At 45.8% G+C, this 23,079-nt stretch overlaps 3 protein-coding genes across 3 annotated transcripts in view; 1 reads left to right on the forward strand and 2 right to left on the reverse strand.

Annotated features, from left to right (window-relative positions):
- LOC142204401 (extracellular calcium-sensing receptor-like) overlaps positions 1-383 on the reverse strand; it is a 13,104-nt gene extending 12,721 nt beyond the window's left edge. The window contains exon 1 of the mRNA XM_075275713.1: positions 166-383. Coding sequence (XP_075131814.1) covers positions 166-383 — 218 coding nt within the window. The remainder of the gene's footprint in view (positions 1-165) is intronic.
- KDM6B (lysine demethylase 6B) overlaps positions 1-23,079 on the forward strand; it is a 456,451-nt gene that overhangs the window by 416,063 nt on the left and 17,309 nt on the right. The window lies entirely within an intron of this gene.
- On the reverse strand, positions 13,223-22,692 carry LOC142204403 (extracellular calcium-sensing receptor-like). The gene is made up of 7 exons (XM_075275714.1): positions 22,685-22,692; positions 19,926-20,217; positions 18,075-18,893; positions 17,451-17,678; positions 15,957-16,080; positions 15,561-15,653; positions 13,223-14,151 (listed from the first exon to the last, which is right to left on the reverse strand). Exons 1-7 carry the CDS (start codon positions 22,690-22,692, stop codon positions 13,223-13,225), a joined length of 2,493 nt encoding a protein of 830 aa, XP_075131815.1.

Consider the following 23,079-nt stretch of genomic DNA (forward strand, 5'->3'; position numbering starts at 1 on the left):
CCAACACCACAACATCTGTGTGCCCCTGGCCTCCTCTTCTTGTACAAATTAAAGTCATATAGTCACCGAGGCTCCTTAGAAATGCATAGCCCCTGCTCTTTACACCTCCCTTTACCCTAAATTCAGTGCCCGGCCATGTAACATCTTGGAGACATCTTCACTTACATGGTACAGGTCGTCCTGGGAGGGCATTCGGTAAAGGACAGCTGCTGGAAATGATCAGCCACCCGGACGGGCAGCACAGCCCCAATGATGACATCACCAGGCTGCTGAATCCCCTCTAACCCCAAGACCTCCAGTCTACACTGCTTGTCCTCATTGGAAGACATTGGTATCAGGGAGGTAACAGTGAAGATCCAGACCAGGCGGTGTATAACGGGCATCATGGAGCTGTAATATACCGCAAAAATAAGAGACAGCACATAGTGATATATATATAACAAAGTCACAGACAACGGATAATTTTACCAGTATAAATTTCCAATGGATTAGCAATTTTTTTTTTGAAAAAATTAAAATTTTAGGAATCAAAATTGGTGCAAAAAATAACAAAGGTAATGTGATATGAAAAAGGGAGAATAAATAAGACGGCTATAAGGCGTATAAGAGCTGTGTAAGGGTCTATGGAGAGCTCAGTGCAGAAAATAAGAAAAAGAGAAAAAAAATCAAGTAAAAAAATACTAAACAAATAATAATATATAAAAAAAATTAAATTTTTAAAAAAAAAAAATTAAAAAAAATTAAAAAAATTTAAAATTTTAATTTAAAATTATAATACCCATCAAAAAAGCACAAAGACAAATATATCCCGACTTACTATCACAGCGATTCTTCTCCTTTACATAACAGGTGTCACCTATGTCGTCCTTATATACAGGCTGCTATGTAATACGTACCAGGAATTAACCCTCTAGATTCTGGATTCCTTCACCACAGATCGCCTTGCGGATGCTTTTTTTTTTGTAAGGGTTAATGCTCAGATTCTCTGAAGGGTAATTGTGCGTGTGATCGGCGCTCACGGTTGTCCTAGGAGAGTCACAATGGTTCGGTGGAGCAGATGTTGGTTCCCCGGTGGGTTACGGTGTAACATGGAATAATTCTGATCTCTGCAGAGAATGTCTCGTCTTATAAGACTGCCTTACATCAGATAATGGCATATTTTATGTCTTGTTTGGATATGTCTAGTGTTGTAGGTCCAGTGGAGGCAGGACATGGGCTGCCGGGTATACGGCCTATGGGCTCGGGAGCTTGGAGCATTATATAAGTGGACAGCAGAAATTCTCATGAGGTCCAAAGCAGGGCTGTTATAATGTTTCCAAAATGTTCCCATTGGGGTTTTGGACTATTTCCAGAGTCGGTGACAACTCTCCAGGCCGATCATGGACTATGGTTTAGTACTCCAAGGGGTGAAGCAGAGACTGAATACAGGCCGAGGTCAGGGCTGGCGGTATATGTGCAAGGTCAGAGGAATGTCGTAGAGTTAGGGCTGGCAGAGTCCATGTAGAGAGAGTAAATAGGCTTGAACTTGAGGCTGACAGTGCAGGTTCTGTGGTTAGGAAAAGGCCAGGCTGTCAGTAGAAGCCGGAACTAAGTCAGGAGACAAGCTAAAGTCAAGAAGAGTAAATCACGCAGTGTACAGAGGCTAGTGAGCTGGGAATGGGATTTCTTAGATAAGGAATGTCCAGTGAAGCAGAGTGAAAGAACGAGATCCTTCAAGTATGGAGCATGCCAAGGAAGCTAGCAGCTACCCTACGGGCAGACCCATCATAGGTGTAAGAGCATGGTAGCAGGGAAAGGACAGCATGTAGAGGAGGTAACATGGCAGCCATTCAGGCCTTGTTTGGGGGATGGGAGGCATTATATTATGTGTGGGTCACTATACTTTGTAGCAGTCAGTAATTGGACATGGTAATATTGGAGGCACTAAGTGGGTATTATACTAAGTTATATGGTTTGGGGCTCTAAAGGGGCATTATACTGTGTGGGAGACACTAAGGGGTGAGCCTACTATGTGAAGGGCAATTATACTAAAGGGCAATTATATTGTGGGCTAAGAAGGTATTACACTATGTAGGGGGCACTAATGGGTTATTATACTATGGAGGGACTAATGGGGCTTATGATGTGTAGGAGCATTAAAGATGTATTATATTATGGGGTAGTTACTAATAGGGTGTTGGGGCATTAATGGGGGCTGTATACTGTGAGTTACACAAAGAAGGGCAGTATCACTGTGTTGGGCCTTGGGAGAAGAACGAAGATATACCCGCCAAGGTAGAATCAGACCTGATTTCGGTCTTTTGCCATATATTGGTAGAATCACAAGGGAACATGGGATCAGCTAAGATTGTATCCTCCCCTTCTCATGGCTGCCATTGGGAACATAAATAGAACCCATCTGGTGCCCCGAGGGGTCAGACAGCACAGATGGTCGGGATTCTGTCCCAGCGAGCGGAGCTTCAGAGCGTTCCAACATTTTAACCATGTTGTGATATTTTATTGAATTGGTTCTTACAATAAATTTGAGTGGTTTTTTTTTTTTGGCTGCTTATGCGTGCATACACAATACGCTCTGTAGCGGCCACAAAAAAATGGCCACCAGAATTTGTAGTAAGCTTTGCGTCAGGCCCAATGGCAGAGCCGCCTGTGCGGCATCAAAATGTGACCCCAGCCAGAAAAAAATGAGTGAAGAGGCGGTAGCTGAAGAAGATGGAGGCGCTGCTGGAGAGTTCTCTCGCAGCACTGGGGTGGGCTTCAGCACTCAAACAGCACTAGGGGCGTCCTGCGCATGCTCGCGTAAGCAGCCACAAAAAAATGGCCGCTGACATTTGCAGTCGGCTTTGCGTGAGGCCTGATTGCAGAGTCGACTGCTCAGGCGTCGAAGTGTGACCCCCCCCCAGCCGGAAGAATACGAGTGAAGAGGCGGTTGCTGAAGAAGATGGAGGTGTCGCTGGAGAGAGTTCTCTCACAGCATTGGGGATGCCCCCAGTGCTGTTTGTACCAGCAGAATAGTGAGCGCAGCTCTGGAGTATAATGTAGGCTTTAACTTTAGATAAATATTAGAGATGAGCGAACACTAAAATGTTCGAGGTTCGAAATTCGATTCGAACAGCCGCTCAATGTTCGTGTGTTCGAACGGGTTTCGAACCCCATTATAGTCTATGGGGAACAGATACTCGTTAAGGGGGAAACCCAAATCCGTGTCTGGAGGGTCACCAAGTCCACTATGACACCCCAGGAAATGATACCAACACCCTGGAATGACACTGGGACAGCAGGGGAAGCATGTCTGGGGGCATCTAACACACCAAAGACCCTCTATTACCCCAACATCACTGCCTAACAACTACACACTTTCCACATTCAAAAAAACCTCTATCAAAGTGGGAAAATACCTGGAAACCTTCTTTACTCCCCAAATGGATGGACACAAACCCCAATTTAAGCTCAACAAACAGTAACAACCACCCCTTTAAATCACGTTCCCCATGACAACCACAAATGGAATAGGCAATGGGAATTCCAAAAGCCCTCACCCTTAACTGTCATTTTGAGTGTGTGTGTGTGTGTGTGTGTGTGTGTGATGTGGTAAGACCTTCCAAAATTCACTTTTCTAGCCCTTAACATGAGCCCTTCCAAACAAAGTTACATGACCTTAAGCTGAGCTACCAGCAGAGATTGAGGCCCTTGGCATGAGTAGAGCCTTGCACCAGCAGTGTTTTTGGCACTTAGGGTGAGTTGAGCCTTGTACCAGCGTGTGTCCCTTAACATCAGGCGGGCCCTAAGTTCTGCGCTTTGCACAAAAGTTCCACATTAACTAGGCTGAATGGTACAAAGATTAGTAGGCCCGAGAACCAGGAACAGATCTTGCAATGGCTGTCAGATAACGCTTAAAGCACATTGTCCACCAGCCAGTCAGCCTCTACCTCCTCTTACCCAACAGTCTTGTCCTCCTTCCACCCAAAATTCCCAATCTTCCCAGAACAATAACCCCAACTGTCCCTGCTCCCCAGAGCTGTTCTCCCTTCCTTTGACTGTACCGCAACCTGCCCCTCCATTTCGCGATTCCACGGACCTAACAGACGAGTATCTGTGTCCAGATGCTCAAACACTAGAGTCTCCTCCATTCCATCTCCGGTCGATTTGGTGGCGGATGACCAGCAACCCACCCTCATCGACGACGATGAGACGCAGTTGCTGTCAGGGCAGCCAGTTGACATGCGCATTGTGCAGGAGGAGGAGGCGAGACAGGAGTTGGAAGAGGAGGTGGTGGACGACGAGGACACCGACCCCACCTGGACAAGGCAGATGTCAAGCTGGGAAAGTAGTGTGGATGTTGAGGCAGGTGCAGCACCAAAAAGGGTAGCTAGAGGCAGAGACATGTCCAGAGGCAGAGGTCAGCTGCTTTGCCGAAGCCAGGCCAGACCCGGAATGTCCGAAGATGTTCCCTTTTGTACCCAGCCCAGAAAAACTCCCCCATCGAGGGCACGTTTCTTGAAGGTGTAGAGTTTTTTCAAGGAATGCGCCGAGGACAGATATAGTGTCGTCTACACAATTTGCCTCTCGAAATCGAGTAGGGGCCCTGAGAAGAGCAACCTGTCCACCACTTCAATGCACCGTCATTTGGAATCCAAGCAATGGAATCAGTGGCAGGCAGCAACGGCAGGACAAACGTCGCCCGCCGTTCATGCCACTGCCTCTGCTCACAGTGCTGGCGATGCACTCCAGAGGACGAGCCAGGACATCACTTCATCTGCCTCCGCCACTTTGTTGACTTCTCCCTCATCCTCCCCTGTTTCTGTCTTATCTCCTTCTCCTGCACCATCAAAGGCACCATCAGGCGCTTCTTTACAACAACCCACCATCTCTCAGACATTGGAGCGCCGGCAGAAATACACCGCTAACCACCCACCCACGCAAGCCTAGAACGCCAACATCGCTAAACTGCTGGCCCAGGAGAGGTTGGCGTTCCGGCTTGTTGAAACTCCCGCCTTCCCGGACCTGATGGCAACTGTGGCACCTCACTATGCCGTCCCTAGCCGTCTCAACTTCTCCCGGTGTGGCGTCCCCGCCTTGCACCAGCACGTGTCACTCAACATCAGGTGGGCCCTTAGTTCCGCGCTTTGCTGCAAGGTCCACTTGACCACCGACACTTGGACAAGCGCCTGTGGTCAGGGATGCTGCAGTGCTTATCTTTAATGACAGGCAGGGTGAATGTGGTGGAGTCTGTTCCCCGGGTGCAAACTGGGGTGGCCTATCTCCTCTCCCAGGCCAAAATTCATGGCAGGAGTAGACTGAAACCCTACGACGCTGCAACCTCCACCACAGCTACTAGCGGCAAACGCTAAAACACTGGTGTGGGGAGACGTCAGCAGGCGGTGCTGAAGCTCATCAGCTTGGGGGACAGACAGCACAGTGCCTCCGAGGTCAGGGATGCCATCCTGGCTGAGATGGCATTTTTTTTTCCCTGCTACACCTGGGGCCTGGCATTTTTACGCCTGTGATAATGGCTGGAACCTGGTAGCGGCTCTGGAGCTTGCCAGCCTCCAACACGTTCCATGTTTGGCCCACGTCTAACCTAGTGGTGCAAAGTTTTTTAAAAACATACCCAAATGTACCGAAGCTACTGTTGAAAATGCGGCGCTTGTGCGCCCACTTTTGCAAGTGCACAGGAGTCGCTGCTAGCCTAAAAACACTCTAGCAAGGCCTACATCTGTCCAAACACAGGCTGTTGTCCGTCATTCACACACGCTGAAACCCTACAATACCATATCTTGAGCAGGGTGTGTGAGCTGCACAGACCTTTGATGGAGTTCCATCTACAAAACCCAAGGGTTCCTCAAAGTCAGCAACCAAAGTTTCTGCACCATGAGTTTCCAGGGGTGGCAGAGTTATGGCTAGGGGAAGAGGCATGGATAGGGATGATGTCTAGGGGCAAAAGCAGTGTGGATGTGGAGGCAAGCTAAGCAGGAAAAACTGGGGGTACAAGCTAAGGCATGGACTGGGGTGATGTCTAGGGGCAAAAGCAGTGTGGATGTGGAGGCAAGCTAAGCAGGAAAAACTGGGGGTACAAGCTAAGGCATGGACTGGGGTGATGTCTAGGGGCAAAAGCAGTGTGGATGTGGAGGCAAGCAAAGCAGGGAAAATGGTGGCTAGAGGCAAAGGGATGTCCATAGGCAGCAAGGGCAAAGATGCAAAACTCTCCCGTTTCAAGAATTTTCCTGACTTGTTTCCCCACAAAACATTCCTGGGAGGAGGGCTGAAACACCACCCTCCTCCTCCTCCGCTGTTAGATTGACCCCAGCTACGAGCTGAAAACGCTGCAACACTGGTGTGGGGAGACGTCAGCAGGCTGGGCTGAAGCTCATCAGCTTGGGAGACGGACAGCACATTGCCTCTGAGGTCAGGGATGCCATCCTGGATGAGATGGCAATTTGTTTATCCCCGCTGCCCCTGGGCTCAGTGGGTGAGAGCAAGCGCAGGATAATCGTCGTTTGGCCTGACGGCCACTGCCTCTTCCACTGTTGACAGGGCTGGCGCTGCAGTCCAGACCAGGAGCCAGGACACCTCCACATCTGCCTCTGACACTTTGGGGAGTTCACCCTTATCCTCACCTTTTCCTGCCATTTCTCCTTTTGCCCGCGCCATCATGCGCCTCTTCCCAGCAACTCCCCATCTCCCAAGCCTTTCATTTCATGCTAAAGTACAGCGCAACCCACCCACATGCCCAAGGCTTCAACGGCCTCATCTCAAGAAATCTGGCCCAGGAGATGTTGGAATCCCGGCTGGGGGACACTCTGCCCTTTTTGGGCAGAGTGTCTACTGCGCCACCGCACTGTGCCGTCCACACCAGCACTTTCCCCCAAACATGAGGCGGTCCCTAAATTCAGCGCTTAGCCCTAAAGTTCCATGTGACCAGTTACGAATGGACAAGTGCATGCGGACAGGGACGCTAACTTTCAATTTGGGCACAGTGGTTGAATGTAGTTGAGGCGTGGACCGGGTCGCAAAATGTGGTGGCCTGACTTGTCTCCCCACACAACATTCCTGGGAGGAGGGCTGAAACACCACCCTCCTCCGCTGTTAAATTGACCCCAGCTACGAGCTGGAAACGCTGCAACACTGGTGTGGGGAAACGTCAGCGGGCCGTGCTGAAGCTCATCAGCTTGGGGGCCAGACAGCACACTGCCTACAAAGTGAGTCATGCCATCCTCGATGAGACGGCAATGTGGTTTTTGCCACTGCACCTGGGCCCAGGCATGTTGTCATGTGTGATAATGGCCGTAACCTGGGATTGGCTCTGTAGCTTGGCAGCCTGCAACATATTCCATGCCTGGGCCACATTTTTAACTCATTGCTGCTAATCTTTTGAAAAAGGTACCCCAATGTTCCTGAGCTACTGGTGAAAGTGTGGTGCTTGTGCGGATAGTTTTTAAAGTGTATAGTTGCCGCTGCTAGCCTCTATGCACTCCTACAACGCCTGTACCTGCTGGAACAACGGCTGTTGTGCGACGTCTCCACACTGCTGGCACTAAACATATCATGTGTTGAGCAGAGTGTGTGAGCAGCACAGACCTTTGATGTAGTTCCAACTCCAAAACCCTCGGGTTCGTCAAAGTCAACTCCCTCAGTTGCTCAACCATGAGTGGCCATGGGTGGCAGACTTATGTGAAATCCCATCCCATCCATTGCACTGGACACGAAACATTAGCATGCGCTCAGCACAACTTCGGATATGGCAGATGCGTTAAGCAGGGTGCAGGGTACAACACAGACCAGGCCCGAGCACCAGGAACAGGTGTTAGAAATACTGCAGCATCTGCCATTTCCTTCCAATTTTGGGGTTTTGGACCCGCCACCGACTTGTCTGGACCTAAGTGGGGATCATGAGACACAGTTGCCATCAAGGCAAGCTGTGGTCATGTGCGGTTTGCAGTAAGGGGGCAGTGCGCAATTGGAAGAGGAGTTGGTGGATGACGAGGCCACCGACCCCACATGGACAGGGGTGATGTCTAGGGGCTAAAGCAGTGTAGATGTAGAGGGAAGCTAAATCAACAAAAAACCTGGGTAGAAGCAAAGGCATAAACTGGGGTGATGTTTAGGGGTGAAAGCAGAGTAGATGTGGAGGGAAGCTAAGCAGCAAAAACAGTGGGTAGAAGCAAAGGCATGCAAAACTCTACCCTGTTGGAAGACTTATTCCTAGGTCTGGAAAACGTTAATGGCCCCCCTGGACAAATTACTGCCACTCAGGGGCCTAGTGTCACCAGGAGGGACAAGTATAGGCGCATGTTGTGGGAATACCTGGCCGACACCAGCTCTGTCCTCTCCGATCCCTCTGTGCTCTACAGCCTAAACTTATTTTCTCATCTTTTTTTCTGAACTGCACATCTCTTGCCTGCTTCCTTTGGGATCTTAGAAATGGTGGTCCACTTCCACAGATGGTAACTTCAATAGACAGTGTAACGGGAGTAGCTGAGGGATCGCTGTCTTAACCTCTTTTTGGCACAAAATTAACTTCCAAAGCCAAATATGGTGCAAGTATATGATGCAAGGACACCTACACACCTATCTCTGACACATTGGGGAGTTCACCCTCATGCGCCCTTTTGGCCTGCACCATCATGCGCCTCTTCCCAGCCACTCCACATTTCCCAAGCTTTTCATTGCAGGCAGAAGTACAATACAACCCACCCCCATGCCCAAGCCTGTAACAGCCTCATCGATAAACTGCTGGCCCTGGAGATGTTGGTGTTTGTTTATGCTTCTGGAGACCCAGGCCTTCCGTCAGCAGATGGCAGCTGGGGCACCTCCCTATGCTGGGCCTAGCCGTTACTACTTCTCTTGGTGTGCTGTCTCTGCCTTGCGCCTGCATGTGTCCCATAACATCAGTCGGGCCCAGAGCTCTGCGCTTTGCTGCAAGGTCCACTTGACCACCGACACATGGACAAGCGCCTGTGGTCAGGGATGCTGCAGTGCTTATCTTTAATGACAGGCAGGGTGAATGTGGTGGAGTCTGTTCCCCGGGTGCAAACTGGGGTGGCCTATCTCCTCTCCCAGGCCAAAATTCATGGCAGGAGTAGACTGAAACCCTACGAAGCTGCAACCTCCACCCCAGCTACTAGCGGAAAACACTGTAACACTGGCATGGGGAGATGTCAGCAGGCCGTGCTGAAACTGATCAGCTTGGGGGACAGACAGCACAGTGCCTCCGAGGTCAGGGATGCCATCCTGGCTGAGATGGCATTTTTTTTTCCCTGCTACACCTGGGGCCTGGCATTTTTGCGCCTGTGATAATGGCTGGAACCTGGTAGCAGATATGGAGCTTGCCAGACTCAAACACGGTCCACGCATGGCCCACGTTTTCCAACTTGTTGGTGCCATGTTTCTTTGAAACCTACACCATTGTGCCTGATATACAGGTCAAAGTGGGGCCATTTTCGTAAGTGAGAACTAGCCTCTGCTAGGCAGAAAACATTCAGAGCACACTCCTCTCATCTTCGCACCGTTGGCTGGCGGAGGAAGACGAGGGGGTTGGAGTGGCATCTGATGTCCCTATCCCACACGAGGCTAGAGGGTGCACTTCAGTGCATCCCATTGCTTCACCACAAATGGTGTGAAGGGGAGTGGAAAATGGAGGAAATGGAGAGTGACCCTTACAGTTGGGGCCAGCAAAGGCATGCCAAGTAACACACTGGCACACATGGCTGACTTCATCTTGGGTTGCTTTTCAACACATATTTCACATCATGAAGAACAAATAATACTGGATTTTTTCAAGCCTCGAACCCCGGTCTAGGTCTAATGTCTGTTCCTTTCTTATATTAGGGGAGAGGGAAAAAAAATTACTTCAGTGATACGTTTAGCGTACATAGACTGACTATTAATGTGTATCCCACTTAGTGTTGTTAGGGTTACACACCGTCACAACCTGGCTAAAGCTTCTATAGCTGTTAATAAAGTCAACATAACTTTACGGTATCCAAAAAGACAGCTGGTACCGACAGAGAGCAAGACAAATGTCACCCAAAGCTGTGAGCTCTGAACACCCACAGTGACTTTGGCGTCATCATCATTATAAGGGAGCGGGTGGTAATAAATAACTTGGCAGTGCCTAAAACCCAAAAAGCTTATACAACTATATTTACATTAAGATACACAAATGAAACTTTTCAGTAGCATGTCATGAGACAAGCTGATAAGCTCTTCCTTTGTGCAGTGCTATTTGAAAGTTAAACGCTGCCTTTATTTTAATTCTGGAGAAGGTGCAGACATTAGATTTAGAACATGTTGTCTTCATTGTCCAAATCCTCTATATAGGTAACGTGTTTTTCGGGCCGAGCTGTCTGGGAACGAGCTGGTGCAGCACTGACAACCTGGGTGAATATGGCAAGAGCCTGAGATGTAGGGTGAATGAATCCCCAAATTATTTGTGGAATTCCCAGTGAGACAATGGCACTGTATACCAGTAGCAAAAATTGTGGGTGCACGTAACCCCCATATATTCTTTGAATTCCCAGTCAGACAATGGCACTGTATACCAGTAGTAAAAATTGTGGGTGCACATAACCCCCATATATTCTTTGAATTCCCAGTCAGACAATGGCACTGTATACCAGTAGTAAAAATTGTGGGTGCACATAACCCCAATATATTCTTTGAATTCCCAGTCAGACAATGGCACTGTATACCAGTATTAAAAATTGTGGGTGCACATAACCCCCATATATTCTTTGAATTCCCAGTCAGACAATGGCACTATATACCAGTATTAAAAATTGTGGGTGCACATAACCCCCATATATTCTTTGAATTCCCAGTCAGACAATGGCACTATATACCAGTATTAAAAATTGTGGGTGCACATAACCCCAATATATTCTTTGAATTCCCAGTCAGACACTGGCACTATATGGCAGTAGCAAGAAATGAGGGTATTTGTATTCCCAATATATTCTTTGAATTCCCAGTCAGACAATGGCACTGTATACCAGTATTAAAAATTGTGGGTGCACGTAACCCCAATATATTCTTTGAATTCCCAGTCAGACAATGGAACTGTATAGCAGTAGCAAAAATTGTGGGTGCACGTAACCCCCATATATTCTTTGAATTCCCAGTCAGACAATGGCACTGTATACCAGTATTAAAAATTGTGGGTGCACATAACCCCCATATATTCTTTGAATTCCCAGTCAGACAATGGCACTGTATAGCAGTAGCAAAAATTGTGGGTGCACATAACCCCCATATATTCTTTGAATTCCCAGTCAGACAATGGCACTGTATACCAGTAGTAAAAATTGTGGGTGCACATAACCCCCATATATTCTTTGAATTCCCAGTCAGACAATGGCACTGTATACCAGTAGTAAAAATTGTGGGTGCACATAACCCCCATATATTCTTTGAATTCCCAGTCAGACAATGGCACTGTATACCAGTATTAAAAATTGTGGGTGCACATAACCCCCATATATTCTTTGAATTCCCAGTCAGACAATGGCACTGTATACCAGTATTAAAAATTGTGGGTGCACATAACCCCCATATATTCTTTGAATTCCCAGTCAGACAATGGAACTGTATAGCAGTAGCAAAAATTGTGGGTGCACGTAACCCCCATATATTCTTTGAATTCCCAGTCAGACAATGGCACTGTATACCAGTATTAAAAATTGTGGGTGCACATAACCCCCATATATTCTTTGAATTCCCAGTCAGACAATGGCACTGTATACCAGTAGTAAAAATTGTGGGTGCACATAACCCCCATATATTCTTTGAATTCCCAGTCAGACAATGGCACTGTATACCAGTATTAAAAATTGTGGGTGCACATAACCCCCATATATTCTTTGAATTCCCAGTCAGACAATGGCACTGTATACCAGTATTAAAAATTGTGGGTGCACATAACCCCCATATATTCTTTGAATTCCCAGTCAGACAATGGCACTGTATACCAGTATTAAAAATTGTGGGTGCACATAACCCCCATATATTCTTTGAATTCCCAGTGAGACAATGGCACTGTATACCAGTAGCAAAAATTGTGGGTGTATATAGCCCCAATTCTATTGCTAGGGGACTTGCAGGGTATTTCTGAGGTGAAGGTGGGGGGGCACACCGTTGGAACGGGGATTTGGGGTGTATATATGGGGTATACGGGAATACACTGTCAGTGTGTTCCATTCAGGATCCTGGGAAAGCTGGGTTGCGGCGATTGAGCCCGTCAGTGCCACGTTACACTGACAAGCTTCTCCCTGGAATTGAAGTTATATGTAAGCCCAATATATTCTTTGAATTCCCAGTGAGACAATGGCACTATATGGCAGTAGCAAAAATAGTGGGTGTATATAGCCCCAATCCTATTGCTAGGGGACTTGCAGGGTATTTCTGGGGTGAAGGTGGGGGGGCACACCGTTGGAACGGGTATCGGGGGTATATATCGGGTATACGGGAATACACTGACAGTGTATTCCATTCAGGATCCTGGGAAAGCTGGGTTGCGGCGATTGAGCCCGTCAGTGCCACGTTACACTGACAAGCTTCTCCCTGGAATTTAGCTCTTACAAGAGCTGTTGGTTGTCTTCTCCTTCCTATCCTAGCCTGTCCCTGCCTACCCAGAATCTAAGCCCTTGCTAACTGGACGGAAACCTCCGTCCCCGGTGACTTGCAAGCTCAGAATGACGCGAAGCTGGGCGGCGCTGTTCTTTTAAATTAGAGGTCACATGTTTTCGGCAGCCAATGGGTTTTGCCTACTTTTTTCAACGTCACCGGTGTCGTAGTTCCTGTCCCACCTACCCTGCGCTGTTATTGGAGCAAAAAAGGCGCCAGGGAAGGTGGGAGGGGAATCGAGTAATGGCGCACTTTACCACGCGGTGTTCGATTCGATTCGAACATGCCGAACAGCCTAATATCCGATCGAACATGAGTTCGATAGAACACTGTTCGCTCATCTCTAATAAATATGAGAAAATAATGAAAAGTAATTACAACTCATCATTTTATGCAGATTGATTCTACATATAACTGTAACATGGTGCCCACAGAAGGACATTTGGATAACATATTCTATTTAAGTAAACAAAATTAAAAATGATAAATACGTCTCTCTCTATAGATATATAGTAATTTTGTGTAAATATAGTATTTACTTTGCTCTAGTCTTTACAGAATGCTCTCTGTCACTGGACATTACTTTATACCCAGTGATATCTCTTCAGGTGTTTCTGGCCTTCACGACATGACACTTGTGTCTTTGCATAACATAGTCTTTAGAGTTCCTCTCAGGTCGAAACAGTATAATAATGCATTTCGGAAGAAACATACATATAATGATAGCCCAACTGGAGGCCATGATTGCAAATATTTCCATTGCCACTGTATACTTTCCGCGGGCACTGAGTGAGGCAGGAATGAAGCTCACCCACACACAAAGAAAGGCCAACATGCTGAATGTAATAAACTGGGCCTCATTGAAGCTGTCGGGAAGTCTTCGAACAAGGAAGGCCACTACAAAGCTTATAGTAGCCAAGAGAAACAGATAACCCATCATGGTCCAGAAAGCGATGGGTGATCCTTCATTACACTCAACAGTAATGAGTCCGGGGTTGGTGTGAATGTTGTGCTCCATGAAGGGAGGTCTAAGGGAAAGCCAACTAATGCACAAGAGCAACTGAAATATGACGCAGGTGGATATTATGTAATAAGAAACTCGAGTGTTGGTCCACTTCTTCATGTTACTTCCTGGTTTGATGGCCATGAATGCAAACAACACCTTAATAGTTTTGGCCAAGATGGAAGATACACAGAGAACAAAAGCCATCCCAAACGTGGTCTGCCTGAGGAGACACTTCTCAACGGTGGGGTACCCAATGAACAGCAGAGAGCTCAGGAAACACAACGAGAGGGACCCTAGAAGAAGACAACTCACAGAGTAGTTACTGGCCTTCACGAGAGCACTGGATTTGTTCACTATTAGAATCCGCAAAACTATTGAAGGGACCAAAGAGGACAGAATGCTAGTAATAGCCAAAGTTGTCCCTAAAGGCTCCCCGTAGGAGAGGTAATCTTCAGTCTTTGGGACACATTGTGCTTTTTGAAGATCTGGCCACAAGTTCCATGGACACTTGAAGCACTCATCAGCATCTGAAATACATAAAGCAGGTGTTGAAGGATTATCTGGAGTAATTCTGGCTTAAAAATGATGAACACCCTTTTAATATTGTTGACGTTAGGATAGGCCATCAATAGAGATGACCACATTTCCTAAGATTCACTTGACTCCAGCACTAGAAATGTTTTGGATGAGATTTACTCAATTCGATGCAAGTTGAAAGTGCTACAATTTATTTACTTTCAAAAGTTGGTCAATGACAGAGAGAAACTGGTCCAGTGCAGGGACTCCTTTGGTTACAAAAGCTGTTCACAGTGGGACAAACCTGTATTTTCTAGAACTCAGATAAGCCAATACACAACCCAACCAGCAGCATCTATCATATGATTGGGGAATCTGGGCAGTACAAAGAGGGGTTACTCAAAGTCATCAGTCTACTTTCAAAGGTAGGTCAATGGCAGAAGGGAACTGGTCCAGTGCAGGGACTCCTTCGGTTACAAAAACTGCTCACAGTGAGACAAACCTTTATTTTCGAGAACACAGATAAGCCAATACAGACCACAATGTCAGCTGATTGGGGGATCTGGCCAGTACAAAGAAGGGTTACTCAAAGTCATTAGTCTACTTTCAAAAGTAGGTCAATGGCAGAAGGAAACTGGTCCAGTGCAGGGACTCCTTCGGTTACAAAAGCTGCTCACAGTAGGACAAATCTGTATTTTCTAGAACACAGATAAGCCAATACACACCCCAACCAGCAGCATATATCAGCTGATTGGGGGATCTGGGCAGTACAAAGACCGGTTACTCAAAGTCATTAGTCTACTTTCAAAAGTAGGTCAATGGCAGAAGGAAACTGGTCCAGTGCAGGGACTCCTTCGGTTACAAAAGCTGTTCACAGTGGGACAAACCTGTATTTTCTAGAACACACATAAGTCAATACGGACCACAAGGTAAGTTGATTGGGGGATCTGGGCAGTACAAAGAAGGGTTACTCAAAGTCATTAGTCAACTTTCAAAAAGTAGGTCAATGACCTGAAACAACCCAGACCTCACGATCTAAACCAGCCAATGAAAGTTGTAAGATCTCCACTAATCTGATATTGGTGACCTATCCTAAGCATACATCATAAAGTCTTTAGTCCTGAAAACCCCTCAACTTTGGCTGATTGGTCATCACTATAGGAATGTGGTTCGAGGCACTTGGCAAAAAATACTATTCATGTTATGTTTCTTTTGTACTTTGAGTGCACAAGAGTGTACTAGTGCTTTGTCATGACCTACAGATGAGCAAGCTGGTTAATTTCGGCTGGAAGTTTCCAAAAATTTAGTGTTCATCTGAACACAAAATTTTGGGGGCTCATCACCAGTGAACTGGAAGTGAAATATATAATAGGTGGTGGCCCAGGAGAGTCATAAAAAAATAACAAAGACTTGTACTTGCCTTCCCTCTTATCTTCTGAGCTTCCCCCGGTAACCAGTGCTCTTTCTTCTGGCCTTCTGGGTGACGTCATGCGCCTGGAATCACCACTGAGACCTGTGAGAGGGCCTCAGTGAACGAATAAGGGCATCATGATGCTCAACGCACTCCATGTGACCGTTGAGGCCCAATCACTGTCCCCAGTGCATGACATCACCCAGGAGGCCAGAAGAGGCCAGAGAGAAAGTACCGGATTCCGCAAAGAGGCCCAGAAGAGTTGAGGGAAAGTGAATACAACTGTTTGTTATTTTTTACACCTCTGCTAGGTTGACTACTACTTCTGAACCCTGTTTTTACCCTTGGATGTCCTGTTCACAATGGGCTAAGCATGGGAATTGGCATAATAGTTAATAAATTTACCTGTCTTGTTGGAGACTTCACCCAGAGGACACGGGACACATTGGAAGCAGCAGACAGGTTCTCTAATTTTGGCTGCCTTGTAAAATCCAAGAGGACAACTCTTACTGCAAACTGACTGAGGGACCTAAGGAACATGTAGGAGTATGTAGTGAGGCAGATATCTACAGTATACACACAGGAAGTTTTACTTAGTAGATCGTCCTCTGAAGTGACCTGTTGGTGATATACACCAAGGCTATGTCTGTCCACCTTTGCAGCCATCTTTTAATGCTTTACTGCACTTAAAATGTTTTTGAAATTACATAACATCAGAAAAATCAGCTATGCTACATACTATAAGTAATGTAGATACACCATAGAATTCTGATTCATGGGAACTTGACCAAAGGGACACTAACTCTAAGAACAGACCACATATGCAGTCATTTTACAATCTTTTACTATGAAGGATTTCCTCCAATCAGTCTTTTATGTCATATGTACTATAGTTAAAAAGTTTGAAGATGGCAAGTATAAAAAATGATCTACTTGTCTTTCATATGTATAGGTTTGTGGAAGCCAAAGCAACAGAGCTCTGTTAGTCATTTTTCCCAGTAGAATACAGTACAGCTTCTGCTGTATCCTCAGAAACAAGGAGGGATATCTATAAACGCTATATATGCTAGACATTTAAGCTTCTGCACATTAGAATAGGGGGCGGGCTATGTCTACAGGTTTGAAACTTATTGCACTTAAGTCACGTTTTGGGTATTTCTAAAAAGGTCCTGTTCAAGGAAATGGAGCATCTATTGAACTATCTAAATATATGATGGTACTATCTACAGTGCACTGTGGCTAGATTGATATTGAATTTTCTGGTAACAAGCTTTCTATAACTAGTAATGTACTGGTTAAATAGCCATACATACCTAGTAGAATACAATACAGCTTCTACTGTATTGTCAGTAAAACAAGCATGGACATCATTTAGGCTGGACATATCATAGAGAAAGCCCAGCATAGGCAGCCATATTTATACAGGAAAAGTAAAAGATAGACATCATGATACAGATTCTGCGGAGTAACTGAAAAGGCTACTATATAAGCACCACATCCCTCTGTGCTGCTCCATCCTGAATGACCATATATCTGTCCTTGATAAGGAGGAGAGTCGGAATCAGGACATCTACATTTCCCTGTGATAAATACTTTACTGCTGGGCTTTCTCTCTGAGAAGCAGAAGGAAAGCCTGTGTCCAGCCTAAACGATATCTCTGCTGCTTTCACTGAAGAGAGAGCAGAAGCTGTACTGTATTCTATTGGGCATACATGACAAACAGAGCCTTCACAAGCTTTGTAATATCACAAAGTTACTCCAAAATACATATTCAGCTTACTTATTGCTATTTCTATGGCTTGCACAACCCCTTTAAGTATTAAGACATAAAATAGATCAAAGACAACCGATTTCAATAGTAAATGCTTCATACCCAATGTCCCGTCATACTAGGCTTACCTGTCTCTCTCCATTGTCCCATACAATAGCTCCAGTTTTGATTGTGAAGATCCCACTAGGAGACGTTGTGGTGTCATAACTGCCAACTTTTACTTGTTGTATGGTGCCTTCTGGGTTCATCTGCCAGTTCACAATGTCGTAGATGGCAGGAGGGTCTCCATTCTCATCAAAGTAAAATTCTTTTCCATTACTCAAGGCTACCCTCACCTTCTTCATATAATACAGGAGCTGAGAGGGGACAGCACAGGTTTTAGCTTTGACCCCCAATCTCCTCCTCTCAAACTATGTTCTTCTAAGGTGGAGATCTTGGGCTATGAGTGTTGGACTGGGTTCCTCGGGCTCATCCTCCATGCACACAGAACATTCACACATCTGCTTGTAGTAGTATTGTGACAAATGACCATAAGGCCACCAGAGAATGGGTTAGCCTTCTACAGGACATTTGGAGCCCAATGTCCTCTAGAGAATTGTCCACACATTGGTGGTCGTAGCACAAGGATTTCATGAGTGGGCCTCACAATAATAATGTAGTCTACAAACCACCTAACATGGTATGCTATGAGGCTTAGAAATTTTTCGGTGTATCAGCCCCCTTGTAAAGAGTATAGAAGAATATCAGTTTACCTGCCATGGCTTGAAGTTCCGAACATCTGGACAGTTTTTATTAGAAACTGGTCCTCCTCCATCACTACAAGTCTGAAGATCCATTAAAGCGTTAGCAAAGATATGCACTGCAGTGTAGACGTTGTAGGTGGTCCTTAGGGTAGAGACATCACTATAGCTATTATGGACACTTGCTAGACTTTCTGTCCCGGTGCACTGTCTCACTGCTTGAGTCTTTGTTCCAATATCCCAAAATGTGCAATTGAAAACTTCCTCCCAGAACATTTTTACCCAGGTTTGTCGTAAATCATCAGAAGGTTGGATGCCATTAAGAAATTGTTCAAACCCTGGAATGACCCCGCTGTAGAGGGCTAGACCAATGGTACCTACAAAGACTGGAGCAAATTTTTCTGTGGAGTATAAGAAGGATGTTGACCAACCTTCACTTGCAACAAATAGTTTGCCTCTAAGATCCTGTGTCAACATCTCTTTTGCAACGGGGGTGAAGTCAAGTTCAGTGGAGAAAACAATGATCACCTTCACGCTGGACTCCTTGATGACCTTCACAATGTGTTGAGCATTGCGATCAGCTTGACTTATTAGAATATATTCAGTGAACGCCACACAAGCTCCAGCTTTTATTATCTCTTGGTTGACCAACTGTATTCCTTGTTGACCATAGTCATTGTCTACAGCCACCAGTCCCACCCAGGTCCAGCCAAAATATAGCACCAGCTTGGCAAGGCCTTGGGACTGAAATGTATCACTGGGTACAGTCCTGAAGAAGGAAGGGAACTTGGTCCTGTCACTCAGAAGACGACTTGTTGAGAAATGGCTGACCTAAGTGCAATGCAAAAATTTCTAGTAAGTCACATGGAAAAGAATAAAAGGGGACTCGTATAGACCTTCAAGTTCTATCACACTATGACTGTTTGGCTATTTCATGGGTTTTTGTGGTGGTGGAGATATTCACAGGTTGAAGACCACATTAATGATTATTAGAGATGAGCGAGTAGTATTTGATCGAATACCTCGCTCCCATAGGAATGCGAGTTAGTGGCCGAACACCAAGGGGTTAATCGCAGTGAATATTTGATGCGCTTAACCCCTTGGTGTTCAGCCGCTTACACGCTTTCCTATGGCAGCGAGGTATTCGATCGAATACTACTCGCTCACCTCTACTGATTGACTTACACTGGATATATGTCCTAAGGCTGGCCATACACATTAGACCTTGGAACATTGTCATATGGTCTTCCGATGAATCCCGGTGGCACCATTTGTACAAACAATTCCGCCATCAACGCTAACAACTAAAACACACAATGAGTCTGCACAACTTGGTTGATGATCGAGCAGAAGAAGCTATTCATGCCAAACACTCATATTTTCATCTGACCGCCATTGAAAATTTTCGGTGTAGCCAATCTTCTTTTTTGGCACACTCAACCAAATGGACATCCATGGCATTGTCATGACTGAAATGGCCAAAATCAGCAATTTCGCCATCATCGATCTAATGTGTATGGCCAGCTTAAAGGGGTTATCAAGGAATCGTAGGAAACTCAGGGGTGGGCCTGATGGTTGTAAGACAAAGAGTCATACTTAGGTTAGGTCAGATATACAGAGGTTCAGATGACTACTACAGTTGCTGGTTAGAAATTGGTAAAATATCTCATAGGTTCCTCACCACCCAACTCTTGGGGCCATTGATTTGCCACAAGGGTCATGTGAACCTCCTAACTTCTGGCCTGGAAATGGCACAGGAGGGAACTGGAACCAAGACTTTTACAGTACCTGGTGTGTATGGGCACCATTATAGATAATGTGGTAGACAGAAAGTAGCTTTCAGAAAAGGAGACTGATACTGACCTGCGGATACCTAAAAAGCCCCAGTATATGGGCCAGTAGAAGTGAATTTGAGGAGACTGCTGCCCCTATGACACCACTGAGAGGGATCTCCAGTAGACATCGGTAGTTGGGGATAATTGTTCTTGATCCTGTTAGCGCTAGTAAGGTTCCTTCTAGATCATAATGAAGGGCATTACAGGAGTCGTAGACCTGGTAGCCCAGCGTTACATTGGGGAGGAGACTGGGATTATTATTAATCTCTTCAATGGCGAAACTCAGAGCCTGGATCTGCTGATAGCTCTCAAGATGAAACCTTCAAGATGGATGTAAGAAACAAAAATAGAAATAGGACATCTCATAATAAGTCATAGAAGAGTAAACCAGCCTAAACCTGTTCTACAAGAGGAAACCAGTACTATAGGAGGTATACAGGTATATAAAGGCTCTGTATGGTATATAGCAGTACATTTACCACAGATGTTACACCTGTAGTCTAGATACAAGATGAGATACAGCAGGACATGGAGGTATATACAGGCTGTGTATGGTATATAGCAGTACATTTACCACAGATGTTACAGGCCTGTAGTCTGGATACAAGATGAGATATGGCAGGACATGGAGGTATATACAGGCTGTGTATGGTATATAGCAGTACATTTACCACAGATGTTACAGGACTGTAGTCGGGATACAAGATGAGATACGGCAGGACATGGAGGTATATACAGGCTGTGTATGGTATATAGCAGTACATTTACCACAGATGTTACACCTGTAGTCTGGATACAAGATGAGATACGGCAGGACATGGAGGTATATACAGGCTCTGTATGGTATATAGCAGTACATTTACCACAGATGTTACACCTGTAGTCTGGATACAAGATGAGATACGGCAGGACATGGAGGTATATACAGGCTCTGTATGGTATATAGCAGTACATTTACCACAGATGTTACACCTGTAGTCTGGATACAAGATGAGATACAGCAGGACATGGAGGTATATACAGGCTCTGTATGGTATATAGCAGTACATTTACCACAGATGTTATGTGACAGGTAGAGCTAGACTGCAGCCATGATGTAAAATCATCCAGCACCTGTGGAGTTAAAGCTCTAACAAGAGACACAGGAAGTGGTCACTGACACAGCAGGGTGTGCTGGGAGGGAGACAGTGATCCAGGGGAGTAAAATAGGGAAAGGGAAGAGATGCCATGTTGGTCCTGAAGCAAAGCTAGAAACTCTGGACTGTAGAACAGAACAGTGATAACAGAAGGGAGTTTAGCTGAGCAGCTGAAGGCCAGAACTGATTGAGACATCCATCTTTCCCAGTGATAAGTACAACTGCCAGTATACAGTGATATCTGTTATGAAAGACTCATGTACTGTATGTAATAGCTGTGGAGACTGTGTGAAGAGAAGAGAAGTAAAACCTTAACAACAACTGCTGTCTGGGATTGTCCCTTCGTCTAAGCTCTCTAATATCCAAGAACTCATATACACTATGTCCTACCTCGCCCCGCTGTGAGACGGACATACGACATTGGTGGCCCGTACGGGGATATTTAGAGACAAGATCAGACTGCCAGCAGTGGGATTCTGGGTAAAGATTGCCACAACAATTAAAGACACAGTATCAAACAGACAGCTATGGCTGTTGAGACACGGCTTAACAGCATCAGTACGTTGCTCCTTCAATTGACTTATGAGGAACTGGGTGCTGTAGCTGCACATGTGAAGGTGCCAGAAGAACAGGTCTCTAAGACATGCAACCACAGACAGCTCTTAACAGCCATCAACAAGCAGATGGATGAGCTAGGGGATAGTGAGGAGGAGGATGTCTTGTGCACATTCCTTAATGATTTAATGAAGTTCATCACCAGCTTGAGACCGGGGTATAAAGAGGCAGTGCAGGACACTGAGAGGGAGAAATCCCTCCCACAGACTGAGCTGCAGGAATTGAAAGAGCAATTGGTAGCATTAAAGAGAGCTGTGCAAGAATCGACCAAAACCCCTGAACAAGCAGCAGAACCCAGTAGAACTCTTAGCCCACCCAGGTTAGGGAAGTCAAGACAACAGACCTCTCTAGCATCACAAATCACCATCAGGAAAGATTTCAAGATCCTGGGACAGATTGGAGAACGTGAACAAAAAGAGAAACTGTCTTACACAAACCTGATGCACCAGATAGAGGCAGGGTTGCATAAAGGCTATCAGCCAGAAGAAATTATCGAGGCAGTGGTAAAAGCTATCAGTCCAGGACTGAATTTGCGGAACATGCTAGAAATGAAAAGTCACTTGACCTTACCACAACTGAAAATGATCTTAAAAGGGCACTACAAAGAAGAAAACACCTCAGAGCTGTTCCATAGACTCATCAACATCTCTCAGGATACCAAGGAATCTCCTCAAAGCTTCTTGTTCAGAGCCATAGAACTCAAAGACAAGCTGTTGTTTGCATCCAGCGAAGTAGATGCAGAGGAAAGGTTTGATGCAGGACTAGTACAGAAGAAGTTTTTGAGATCTTTAGGAACCGGGTTAATAAGTAAAGACATAAAGTTGCAAATGAAGCAGTACCTGGAAGATCCTAACATTCCAGATGAAACCCTAATTGAGAAGATGAAGGAGGCAGCTAGCTTGGAGTCTGAGAGTGAACAAAAATTAAAGAAGGGCTCTATAACCAAAATGACCAAGCAGGGCCAGCTGAAAATGAATATGCCTAACGATCAGCTGGAGGGTAGGCGAGAAGATTCTCCTACACATGTGGTGCACACCAAATCATCTTTGACAGAGAAAACAGCCAACACTAATTGGGAGAAAGCATTTGGGGAACTCCGAGCTGAATTAGCGGAAGTGAAAAAGTTGATTCGCGCTAAACCAGAGCCAAGACCAGTCAGATCTGGAGGGGGTTTTCAGAACAGAAGACGACCTGCTTGTGAAGCATGTCGAGTGTCAAATCGAAGTGCCGCCTGTGTCCATTGTTGGGGGTGTGGTGAAGAAGGACATTATGCCAGTGGATGTCCAAAGTCACGATCCTCTAAGCAGATGAAGTCCCAAACACAAACACCACCCCTCCCCAGAACAGCTTCAGATATACAGAAGTTGTATCAGTCTTATCCCCAGGTGTGTGATCGTCTTCAACAGTTACAGCAAGGCGGACAGGGGCATC

This window comes from Leptodactylus fuscus, chromosome 5 (genome assembly GCF_031893055.1).
Source record: "Leptodactylus fuscus isolate aLepFus1 chromosome 5, aLepFus1.hap2, whole genome shotgun sequence".
NCBI lineage: Eukaryota > Metazoa > Chordata > Amphibia > Anura > Leptodactylidae > Leptodactylus > Leptodactylus fuscus.